The following is a 13,870-nucleotide window of genomic DNA, read 5'->3' on the forward strand; positions in this document are numbered from 1 at the left end:
ATTATATTCTCACTAATAGTTTTCTACCAACAATTATATTCTCACTAATAGTTTTCTACCAACAATTATATTCTCACTAATAGTTTTCTACCAACAATTATATTCTCACTAATAGTTTTCTACCAACAATTATATTCTCACTAATAGTTTTCTACCAACAATTATATTCTCACTAATAGTTTTCTACCAACAATTATATTCTCACTAATAGTTTTCTACCAACAATTATATTCTCACTAATAGTTTTCTACCAACAATTATATTCTCACTAATAGTTTTCTACCAACAATTATATTCTCACTAATAGTTTTCTACCAACAATTATATTCTCACTAATAGTTTTCTACCAACAATTATATTCTCACTAATAGTTTTCTACCAACAATTATATTCTCACTAATAGTTTTCTACCAACAATTATATTCACATAATTTAAAAAAATGCAAAAATATGCATCAAAGGGCTAGATTGAGCTGTCAATCAAAGGGCTAGATTGAGCTGTCAATCAAAGGGCTAGATTGAGCTGTCAATCAAAGGGCTAGATTGAGCTGTCAAGCCCAAGTGAAATAAAGAAAAAATTAGGAAGAGAGAAGGGATAAAAATTAAAAATATATATTGAACAGATGTTCAGAACAAAACAAAAACATCATAATAAACCGTCTGGTAAAAAATAATAATGATAATTTAGACACTATTTGTGTAATAGAAATATAATAAAAACAAAACAGGATGCATAACTAACCATAAATCTAAAGTAAATACAAAAGTTTAACATACTTAAAACAAATATACATAAGTATAGATATATAAATATTTAAAATGAAACAAATAATATAAAAAATAAAATATAAACTAAAAAAAATGAAATATAAACTGATAGGAGGTATAAGATAAAGAAAAAACATTATTGCTTTTGTGTAATCATAATTTATATAGTGATGGTAATAAACTTCTCCTAAGAATCGCGTTTATTATTACCAGCATTTCGAAGAGGCTTAGCACCAATATCTAGTTTATCCGGTCAGATAAACATCATTGCCATTTATGCTTTACCCCACGATCTACCAAAAATTATGTTTACATAATAAATATAACTTATCAAAATTGCTACATAATAAATATTGCTTACTGAAATTTTTACAATTGGTAATATATTTAACATGTTAAAAATATTGCTTACTAAAATTTTCACAGTTGTTATTATATTTCATATGTTGAAAATATTGGTTACTAAACTTTTCATAAAATGTAGCTTCCTTGATTGCCCCCTCTGACTGCAGTAGCCTCTTCAGCTTTGAGGAGATAAATTACAAAAAAAAAAAAGATAATGTGATATGGCATTATTTTTAATTAAAAAGATCAAAGATTTAACATAATTAAAATTAACACTATTAAAAACTTTATTTGTTTATTATAGACATAGTATAATTAAAAAGACGTAGTATAATTATTTTAATTTTTACAGGATAAAATGATGAAAGAAAAACAATCTTATGAAAATGAGAAAAATATTTTTTTGAAAGAATCAATGAATATAATGGTAAATATCTCTAAAAACCTTTTCTTCATCAAAACTTATTTAATTTCATTATTTTCAAAGCTCGACCAATTTATAATTGCTATCAAAATTTTTTTTTCATATAATCATTAATATAATTAATAATTTTGAAATATTTAGGAAGAACAGTTAACTAAGTTAAAAGACAAGTATGAAGAAAACGAACTGTGTTTAAAAAAAAATATAGTAAGAACCTTTTAAAAATATATATGCAAACAGTTACTTTTTTCACACTTTTATATCATTTAATGTATATATCTATATATATATATATATATATATATATATATATATATATATATATATATATATATATATATATATATATATATATATATATATATATATATATATATATATATATATATATATATATAATATATATATATATATATATATATATATATATATATATATATATATATATATATGCAATATGTATATACTTAATATTTGTATATATATATATAATATATATATATATATATATATATATATATATATATATATATATATATATATATATATATATATATATATATATATATATATATATATATATTAAGGTTGGCTGAAAATATTGTAAAAAAAAAAATTTGCAAATCTATAATTGGCAGGGGGTGGAATAGTTGCTCCATAGTAGCATTAGTGAAAACAAAAAAGTAGAGCTCATAAATTTGTTGGTTTGGGGTGCACCAACACTCTTGAAATATCACCAATTTTATGTAATTTTCTGACATTTTACATATAACTAAGCAATGTTTAATTTAGTTACTTAAAATACTTGTACTACACTGTACACAAGTACACACTACACATGCAAATAAAAAGTTAAAGTCTGTATTGTGCTTTGTTGTCTAATGTTTTCATTTTCTTTCTGGATTCAATACCAGAACGGATAAATCCGTCTCGTTCAGTGCAAACTGCTGCTGATGCCTCAGTCACTAGAAGAATATGTCGCTTGGTGGCTTGGGTGTAGCAGGGAAATTGTGGCAGGCTCCTAGCAAGCTGGTTGTTCCTGTTCTTAACGCAGTCTTGTAGCTCTGCTTCAGCCAGGTGTTTTGTCATCGAAGGTTTGCAGTGGTCTTCGTTATTCCAGTCTACCAGGTCAATGTAATCTCTGGCATTGAAGTTTAAACTTGGAACTCGAAATTGTCGCAGTGCTTCTGATGCGTTCTCCTTCCATGCAGCAAGTATCTGTCTGCAGCCCAGCTCTCTGATGTGGTCTCTTTCATTAGCTAGCATTGCCAACAAGATGTTCTCAGAATGGCAAAAGTAACTGTTTCTGGCAATTACGGGATCAACGATCGCTTTGAGTTCCGGTTTTATATATCTGGAAAACTGTATTAGTCTCCACATATGTCGCGATCCTTCCGTGCACGCAGACCTGACTTTAATGTGGAACCACAGTGGTGCATACACAGTCATGACATACGTGACAAGTTTCACAAGATTCTCGGAAGGAATAACTGTCGCTACATATAACCGAAGCAGCCTGTTAGCAGTAATCAACCATCTTGAATGTACCACTGGTCTGGGCTTTTGCAACGCAAGATCTTCAAAACATTGCCTAGCTTCTACTGCTTTACACATGTTGAACAAATATTTTTGATCCGATCTCAAGTCACCACAATCCACAGGAGAACAGTTGTCAAACTTTATAGCCACAAATGGTACAATAGGCAATTCTTCACATGTCAGCAGTAAACTTCCAATGGGTCCAGAAAAGAATTTTGGACCACTGGTAACTCCATCAAGATGAGTAATCAGATGCCTCAACCGTAATTCATTTGCATGCAATAATCAGACGAACCACTGAAAGCTTGTTTTAAATAAAAAATGCTTTATGCAATAGCCTAATTTGGATTTGACGTCATGAAGTTCTCTTAATTTTTTTATTTTTTAAAGACATTAACTTTTTTAAATTACTGCAATAGTATTAATTACCGCAAAATTATTTAAATATTATTTAACTTCTTTTTTGTTATTACTATAAGGGAATGTTTATTTTCTTTTCTTTTTTTTTTTAATATTAAATAATTAAATTTAATATTACATTTTTAATATTACAATTTTTAAATGATTATTTCTTAAATTTCTAATTGCAGCTTTGCAACTACAAATGATTTTTTATTTGAAAAAAAATTAGAGAGTAACAAATAAAAAAATTACATAAGTTTATTTACTTTATTTATTAAAAGTTTATTATTTTATTAACAATTTTGTTGTGAAAGCAAAGATTATTTTTCCAAACATCATTTATTAAAATTATATTACTGTATATATCGTTTATTAAAAAATTGCTGCGATTTAACTTGCGTTATAAAAATAAAAGTTTCACTTACAGTTTGTGCAAATTTTTGATGCAGCCATTTATTTAAAATTTAATTTTGAGTGAAAAAAAAAATGTTTAGGAAGGTAAACCAAAAAAACAATTGCGATAAAATTGAACTAATTTTTTTTTAAAGAATGAATAACTGTCAAATTTATTTAATGATTATTTAGCATTTAGGAGCTTACTTATGATGATGAATAACTGGTTTTTGGGTAGGATAATGTAGGTAGGTAAATGAGTTGGTGAAAACAACAAATAAAATCAGTAGAGCAGCCATTTAGATTCCTCGCATTAATTATAAGTGGTTTGTTTCCCATTGTACAGTAAGTTATGACTGATTCAATAAGTTGTGCAAAGTGATAAGATGCATTAAGCTGCTCACTTTGAGACCAGACTGGGATATAGGCACATATTACTTGGCAGGAGTATCCTCAGGGGAGTTATTTTGGGTATACACAACCAATTGTTAGTTCAATTTCTTTTTTTGACACCAAATTAAATACATAGCTAGTCATTAATTTTATTTGTTCTATTTCATCTGAGTATTTTTTGTTTATGAATATAATAGTACCACCACCAATACGATCCTGATGTTCAGTGCTTATATATAATCCCTGAACTGATAATTATATTTACATATATGTAAATGTAAATATTCTTGATTTGGGAAAGAATAGTTTTCGTATCACTTGGGTTTAGCCAAGTTTCAATTAGACAGGCAATGTCAATGTTGGAATCTGTAAAAAACTGATTAAAAATCTCTATTTTGTCGCAGATTGTGCGCATATTAGTCATGTATATGGTTGATAAGCAACGATTGGTTGATGCAATATAAGTTAGTGTTGATGCTAGAGCTAATTGGTTGGCATAGAGCGAGGAGTAAGGTATATATCACCCTTGATATTGATAATTGCTCCATTGCAGGTGCCGCAATAAAAGAGTGCATCATTACAAAAGTTGTGGTCTTTGCTCAGTTAAAACTCAAGTTCTCTTTTAGCAGGTGATAAATCGGGACTGACTCTGTAATTCTTAATAGTTTCATGTGTAACGAGTATGTGAGAATTCATACGGGCTAATTTTTTATTACTTTTGTTTGCCAGTTTTATTATATAATATAATAAAACTGGCAAACAGCTGGTCACAGCTGTTTGCCAGTTTTATTATATAAGGCGTTGCTGAAAAAAACTTAAATTTCAAAAACAAAGAAAGCAAGACACCAAAATAGAAATTAAAATAAATTAAAATAAAAAAAATTCATTATTTGAATAATTTGTGTACTGTTTTTATTTTCTTTTTTTTAGAGTAGTTGTTATTTTCAGCAACAAAATTCAATAAGGTAAAGCAAAAAAAAATTGGTTTAAATCGACATAAAAAGAATGGTTTTCCTATATTTTATTTGTTATTTTTAAAGAGGAAAGCGAAAATATAAATTGCTATCTGTTTGTAACTTTTTTATTGTATAGCTATAATTATTTGCACAAATGTAGAAGTATGTTTAGCTCGTTTGGATGCTTGAACCATGGACATGACTTGTACTTCATACAGGGAATGTCTATATTTCAATCCCATCCGCTCCCCAAACTTTTTTTCGTTTTTCTACCTGCCCCTACTTTTTGGTCTACTATGTTGTTGGTGAAATATGCGTAAACACTTGTTAATAATAACTATTAATAATTATTGATAATAATTATATAGCGGTTAATAATAATTATTATTAATAATTGTCACCAATAACATAGTAGACCAAAAAAGAGGGAGCAGAGAGGAATAGGCGCACAGAACCGAGTGTTAAAAAGCAGCAGGTATTCAAAATTACAAAGCGCTAAAAGATAAGGGATAAAAAATATACAGGAATATAAAGGTAATATGAAACAATTAAGGCTATGTAAAAAATGTATCAATGGCATGACCTAATTAAAGTTTAAAAGTTATGTATATATGTGTGTGCGCCATACTCATAAAATACACTGAAAGGCTTAAATGGTATAAGAAATCTAAATCTGAAGAGATGTGTATCATTCAAAAACATACAACTAAAAGATTTTTTATATACAAAAAGAAAAAGATAAATAGAAACAAAGCAAATATATGACTAGCGTTATTTAAAAGAAAAATAAATAAAAAATATGGATTATAGTGGGATTCAAACTACGGACATCCTATGTACAAGGTAAACACCTCATCCAAACAAGCTAAACATGCTTCTACATATGCACAAATAAATATAACAATAAATAGTATATATATAATAATAAATACATAAAAGTATGCGCATGCATAGACGTATTCATTTAAGGACAATATATACTTGTTACATTAAAATTATACAAATATATATTCTTTTTTTTTTTTTTAAAACATCTTTGCTTCCAACAAGGCTGCAAGCAACCATTAATTAGAGTTGGAAGTTACTTGAAGAGAAAAGATGAAGATCGTAGAGCAAGATAATGATTGACAGACAATTTAAAGGATTGAAAATTATTTAAATCAGGAAAGCAAGATAAAGGAAGCGAGTTCCAAAGAACTGTTCAAGAAAAAAAACTTGAGGAGTAAGAGTTTTTGGAGCACATAGGAACAGTAACAGAAAAAGGATGAGACTTAGTTGAATAAGTGACATGAGAATGAATTTTAGTAGATGGCACAAAAGATGCTCGCTCTTTAGAGCAGTGCCCATTATAGTATTTGTAGAAAAGAGAAAGTGAAGCAACATTACAACAATGTGATAATGTTTAAAGGTTGGCTGCAAGAGCAGGTCCAACTGTGTTTACAATGTGTTTTTGCACCTTGTCTAAAAGAGAAAGGGCATTATTAGAAGATTCGTCCCGGATATGGTAACAGTATTTCATACAAGGTCAGATTTGAGATTTATAGAGATAGAGAATAGAATCCGGAGTAAGAAAGTGTTAAGCTCGATAAAGAGATGCAACCTTAGCAGATGCTAATTTTGCAACTGATTTGATATATGGTTTCCAAAAAAGATCGGAACTAAGAGTTAATCCTAGAAGATGAAGAGCAGATGACTCATTGAGTACATCACCCTTCATAAATATGGGAAGATCTAAATTATTGCGATAAAGATTGCCTGAAAAAAAGTTTTATCTGAATTAAAGTTCACTAGCCACTGTGAGCCCCATGCTGTAGCAGAAGTGAGATCCTTTTCAAGCTCAAATGCTCCAAGCAATTAGAGAGAGTTTGCTTCTTATCACAACAAGAATTAATGGTAGTATCATCAGCAAATAATGCCACCTTAGATGTGAGAATATCTGGAAGATTGTTAATGTAAATTAAAAAGAGTATAGGGCCAAGGATAGAACCTTGAAGAACCCCTAAAGTTATAGAATAAGAAAAAGAGTGCTGTCCATCAAGCACAACTTTTATACTATGATTGGAAAGAAAGGATTCAATAATCTTAAAGGTGTTGCCAGATACACTGTAAGAAGAAAGCTTATGGAAAAGACCAGCATGCCAAACTTTATCAAATGCTTTAGAAATGTCGTTGAGAGGTAATAAAAGATTCTATACCAGCCTGAATCCATGAAGTTATGTAAGAAGCACATTTGTCAACAGGAAGACGAAAGATTTCTACCCAAGGGAATGAAAGAAAATCATGTAAAGAGTCCCAGTCAGCTTTAAGGTAGTTGTAAGAGGTATGATGGTAGGGGGATTCAGATGTTGAAGGAGAATGAGATAATTGTTTTAGAGAGATCAAACTGTGATCAGAAGCACCTAAGGGTGAATGTGTAGAGCACTGACTAGGATCAGAAACAAGACATAAGTTGAGTAGAGAAGGTAAATGATTCGGGTTGTCTGGAAAGCGAATTGGAAAGTTGACTACATAAGTTAGGGATTGAGAAAGGCAAAAGTTGTGGGCTTTAATGCCTGCAGAGTCACTGACACTAGAGCCAAGCCATTCAGTGTGGTGAGCATTTAAGTCACCAACAACAACAATATTGGCTGATGGATAAAGAGAAAGGGCTCGGTCAATATAATCAGAAATAACATCAAAAAGAGTGCAGTCTTAAGGTAAAGGAGAGCAATATAGAACAAAGAGAAAGGCGATAGAGTGAAGTTGTGCTAAATGAAAACACCTAAAAGGATAGTCTGTGGATTCAAACCTAGTTTCCCGACAAATTGGTGAATTCTTGCAAATGTAAATCCCCAGGCCAACCATGTGACTAATAGAGTCTTTACAAATTAAAGGAAGGTAACCACTAACACTAAGATCACAAGATGAGATGGCTGAACTCAAATTAGTCTCACAAAGAGCAAGTAGGTTTGGTGAATTTTACAAGAGATAAGACTCAACAGAAGAAAAGTTACTTTGAAGGTCATAAATATTAGTTAATGATAGGTTTAGAGAACTTAGTGATGATGATGGTTTTTTTGTGTTTTATAGTTTTTGGTACTTTTTTCATTATTAAATTTGTTAAAGAAATTGACTCAAAGCATAGATAGTTCTTAGTACACTGTTTAATAGCCCAAGTAATTGCCTCATTACTATTAATAAACGCATTTACTATTAATAAAATTACCTCATTACTATTAATAAAAGCAATTGCCTCATTAGTTTTAATAAGTATATATATATATATATATATATATATATATATATATATATATATATATATATATATATATATATATATATATATATATAAATATATATATATATATAAATATATATATATATATATATATATATATATATATATATATATATGTATACAGCATGCAAAAAAAAAAATAATTGTACACTTAAAAAAAAATCATAATCTTAAAGATAGCATCAAAAAATGAGTTGTCCGCTAAATTATTTAAAAGTTTTTTTTAGATATCTTATCAGGAATTGTTTTAAGAATTCATTTGTGTATTGGTCAATTAATTGCTTTTCAAACCTATTGAATTTTACACAATTGATCTAATGATGCATAAAATTGACTGCAAAAAAAATAATCCTACAGTTCAAAAATAATGTCAAAATGATCAAATTCCATGGAAATCAGTACCGAGTGGGGCCTCCTTTAGCCTTGATGCCCTCATCTAGCTGATTTGGCATTGAGTTGATCAATTTTGGGTCTCTTCTGTTGTAAAATACCACCAATTTTCTATTGGGTTCAAGTCCGGCCTTAGAGACGGCTGTTGCAAAACATTGATGCTATTTATGTCAAAGTGCATTATTGCAAAGTGCATATTGCAAAACATTGATGCTATTTATGTCAAAGTAAAACCTTTGTTTTCTTAGCGGTATGTTTTGGATTTTTATTCTGCTAGAGTATGAAATTGCTTCCCATTCTCAGTTTTTAAGTACGTTGTAAGTTAGCTTTGAGAATTTCACAATATGTTGAAGCATCAATTTTGTCATCAATACATGTTAATTTCCCTACTTCTTTTCAACTCATACTACCCCAAACCATCACATTTCCTCCTTCATGCATTACACTACCTCGCAAACAACTCAATTTATATGCTTCTCCTTTTTTTTGCCTCACTTTTTGGACTCCATCCGATGAAACAAGATTGTATTTTGACTCATCTGACCACAAAATTTTTTTCATATGTGATATCAGCATTTTTAAGTACTTCGATGCAAATTCCAATCGGCGTTTCATTTGTTTAGAAATTAAAAAAGGTTTATTTTGAACCACTCTACCTCTATATCCTTGTTCTCTTATGCAATTTCTGATTGTTTGAGGAGTCACTGTGATGTTATGATTTTCTTGAATTTTTAAAACTAACTTAGCTGCCAAAACAAATCTATTTTTCTTCACATTATTGATGACATAAATGATGTTTCGATCAATTGCACTAGTGGTCCTGCATTTTCATCCTCTACCAGCCGCACTAGCAACAGTTCCAATCAGATTATGCTTCTTAACAATTGAGAAAATAAAATTATGCTTTGATACAAATAATATCAGTGTTTTGGAATGCCCATCTCAAAGTCCGTACTTGAATCCAATAGAAAATTGGTGGTATTTTTTGGACAGAAAAATTGGCAAATAAGCATTTAGACACAAAGACAACTTGAAATAAGCTATAATGAGGGCATGGGATAAAATAACAACAAAAGAAACCCAAAATTTGATCAACTCAAGTTATGTATATATATATCAGGCCTTGTTACGAGATTTCGCTGCGTAGCGAAAACGCGTAACGCATTTCTAAGTTACTCAACTCAGTAAATATATTTTGCATTGTTAGAAGTTATATTGCGTCACTAACGTCTTTTCAAGTACCGCATTGTAATTAAAGTTATTTTATTAACGCGTTAAAAATCATACAAACAGTTTGTTTTTTTCTAGCTATAATAAAAGTTACAAATAAAATCTAAGTTCTTATTTAAAAAATCATTTTTATTATTTTTTTCAAATATGAACTAAATTTTATTTTGAAAAATTTAGTTCATATTTGAACTAAATTTTTCACTAGCCACTGTGAGCCCCATGCTGTAGCAGAAGTGCGATCCTTTTCAAGCTCAAATGCCCCCTCCAAGCAATCAGAGATTGTTGGCTTCTTATCACGACAAGAATTAATGGTAGTATCATCAGCAAACAATGCCACCTTAGATGTGAGAATATCTGGAAGATCGTTAATGTAAATTAAAAAGAGTATAGGGCCAAGGATAGAACCTTGAAGAACCCCTAAAGTTATAGAATAAGAAGAAGAGTGCTGTCCATCAAGGACAACTTTTATACTAGGATTGGAAAAGAAGGATTCAATAATCTTAAAGATGTTGCCAGATACACCATAAGAAGAAAGGTTATGGAGAATGCCAAACTTCATAAAAAGCGTTTGAAAAGTCAAGAGCGACAGCCTGAACCTCTCCACCTTTATCTAATACACGATAAAATCTGTTATTACTGTTAGCAAATCAGCTGTAGAATGAGAAGATCGAAATCCATATTGATGGTCAGATAGTAAGTTATTAGATTCAAGAAGAGAGATTAAGTGTTTGTTAATTAAAGATTCAAAAATCTTGCTTATGATAGGAAGAAGACTAATGGGACGGTAGTTAGACGAATCAGATCGCTCTCCAGCATTTTAGAAAATAGGGATAACAGATTCCGCTTTCCAGCAGGCTGGAAAACAAGACTCTGATAAGCACTTGTTGAATTTCTGCAAGACAATAACAGGTATGTTACACACTTCTGCAAGACAATAACAGGTATGTTGTCCGGGCCACAAGCTATAAATGAGTCTAGGCAGGAAATCACTTTAGATACAGAAGCTGGAGTGATAAGAATGTCAAGCAATGGATCAACCTGTTTGTTGGCAATATCAGGTAGAAAGCAACTAGTGGCAAAGTCTGAACCATACAAGAAAGGTGGAATTAAAGATTTGCCCTTATTATTGATATTATTAAAGATGCTCCAGAAGTCACGAGAGCCTAATTTTTGAAATTAAATGCAAGATTTCATTACCTGTGAATAGCAAGGTTTGGCGTTAGACAAAACCTTTTTACAACCGTTTCTAGTAGTAATAAACAGACGTCTGTTTTCTGTAGAATTGTTTTGCTGATAAATATGGAAGTAATGGTTTCGATTGGCAATTGCAGCAGCACAGTTTGAGGAAAACCATGGAGTAGAGTGAGGCTTGACCCGGAATCGTCGAGAGGGAACAAAAGATTCAATGCCAGCATGAATCCACGAAGTTATGTAAGAAGTACATTTGTCGACAGGAAGACAAAAGATTTCTACCCAAGGGCCATCATGAAGAAAATCACGGAAAGAATCCCAGTCAGCTTTACTGTAGTTGTTAGAGGTTCAATAATAGGGTGATTCAGGTGATGAAGAAGAATGAGACATTTGTTTTAGAGAGATCAAACTGTGATCAGAAGCACCTAAGGGTAAATGTTGAGAAACTGAGCACCGACTAGGATCAGAAACAAGACATAAGTCGAGTAGAGAAGGTAAATGATTCGGGTTGTCAGAAAAGCGAGTTGGAAAGTTGACTATTTGAGTTAGGGATTGAGAAAGGCAAAAGTTGTGGGCTTTAATGCCTGCAGACACTAGAGCCAAGCCATTGAGTGGTGAGCATTGAAGTCACCGACAACAACTATATTAGCTGATGGATAAAGAGAGAGGACTTGGTCAGTACGATCAGAAAAAATATCAAGAAGAGTGCAGTCTTGAGATGAAGGAGAGCGATATAGAACAAATAGAAAGGCAATAGAGTGAAGTGGTGCTAAACCAAAGCACATGAAAGAATAGTCTATGGATTCAAACCTAGTTTCACAACAAATGGGTGAATTCTTACGAATGTAAATGCCCAGGCCAAGCATGTGACTATTGGAGTCTTTACGAATTAAAAGATGATAACCATCAACACTAAGATCACAAGATGAGACAGTTGAACTCAAATTAGTCTCACAAAGAGCAAGTAGGTCTGGTGAACTTTACAAGAGATAAGACTCAACAGAAGAAAAGTTACTTTGAAGGTCATAAATATTAGTGAATGATAGGTTTAGAGAACTTGGTGATGATTATGGTTTTTTGTGTTTTATAGTTTTTGGTACTTAATTCATTTTCAAATTAGATTGAAGAACTTGACTCAAAGCATAGATAGTACTCAGAACAATGTTTAATAGCCCAAGCAATTGCCTCATTACTACTAATAAACCCTGAGCTGTAACAAAGGGCTCCAAATGTGGCCTCCGCAATACACTCCAAAAGTACAAACAGGGACACCATCCATGCGCAACATGGCACTGTTAATACTTTGATATTTTTCAGCTGTTGATGGAATCAGCCTCTCTGAGAGCTACCACAGAGTTTGGGAAACCTGACTACCAGCCGGCCTCAGAACATAAAACTGAGTTTTAGAGCTGTACCTGTACATTAGGAGATAATAGAATGAGTTGCCTAGTCATAAAAACGGAGACACAAGCAAACCCATGCATTGAGTCAAGAAGATCCAGCATTCAACATCCTAAACTGGAAACAATGTATTAAAAATACATCTGCGCCAGCCTAATAGATGAAGAAGGAGTGCGAGGCTGGTCATCAGATAAAATCTGTTTACCCCTTAAGTCTTTGCCTTCTTCAAGACAGTAGCTGGGTGCATTTAACATCTGCCTAAGATGAGTATTTTTATCGAGACACCATCTCTAGCCTTTACTCAACCGAGAGCCCCAAGGCAGGGGGTGTTTCAAGTCAGAGTTGGCATCTCCTAGCCTTTGCCTAAAAAGGAGTATCCTACAAGGCAGCAGGGCATGAAGCAGATTGTACTGGGTTACATGTTACCAGTAGCAGGATAACCTGATCTGACTCTGTTTATCTGTTAACCTGATCTGAGTCTGTTTCACCATTGATTTTGTATAATTATCAAGACAAAAAGTCTGTTAGTGTTTCCACTTAGAGGATGTAGTGCCATGAGAGTACTTTTCTAATATTTGTTTCTTCTGATTTAAAAGTTTCATTGTAAAATTCAGCATATTATTTTGATTTTTAATCAAAATAATATGGTGAAGTTGTCTGTTAAAATTCATAAAAGTTTTTTTTAGATATCTTATCAAGTATTGTTTTAAGAATTTACATACATACATATTATTCTTGTATGTATTGTGTATATATATATATATATATATATATATATATATATATATATATATATATATATATATATATATATATATATATATATATATGTATATATATATATATATATATATATATATATATATATATATATATATATATATATATATATATATATATATATACATAGATATAAATTTTTTAAATATTTTTTTACTTACAATTTATCATTTATTATTATTATTATTATTATTATTATTATTATTTAACATACATATGTATTTTGTTTATATATATATATATATATATACATATATATATATATATATATATATATATATATATATATATATATATATATATACATACAACCCTTAGATGTTGTCGGAAAGTTTTTTCCATATTTTGTTGACAAAAAGTAAAAATTAAAATGCGAGACCG

At 30.6% G+C, this 13,870-nt stretch overlaps 1 protein-coding gene across 6 annotated transcripts in view; it reads left to right on the top strand.

Moving 5' to 3' along the window:
- The window catches only part of LOC105849952 (CAP-Gly domain-containing linker protein 1), a 129,499-nt gene that overhangs the window by 84,147 nt on the left and 31,482 nt on the right, over positions 1–13,870 (top strand). For all 6 annotated transcript variants that reach the window (XM_065807049.1, XM_065807047.1, XM_065807048.1 and 3 more), the window contains 2 exons: positions 1,466–1,540; positions 1,679–1,744. In XM_065807049.1, the coding sequence (XP_065663121.1) occupies positions 1,466–1,540; positions 1,679–1,744 (141 nt within the window). The remainder of the gene's footprint in view (positions 1–1,465; positions 1,541–1,678; positions 1,745–13,870) is intronic.

This window comes from Hydra vulgaris, chromosome 10, assembly GCF_038396675.1.
Source record: "Hydra vulgaris chromosome 10, alternate assembly HydraT2T_AEP".
Taxonomy (NCBI): Eukaryota; Metazoa; Cnidaria; class Hydrozoa; order Anthoathecata; family Hydridae; genus Hydra; species Hydra vulgaris.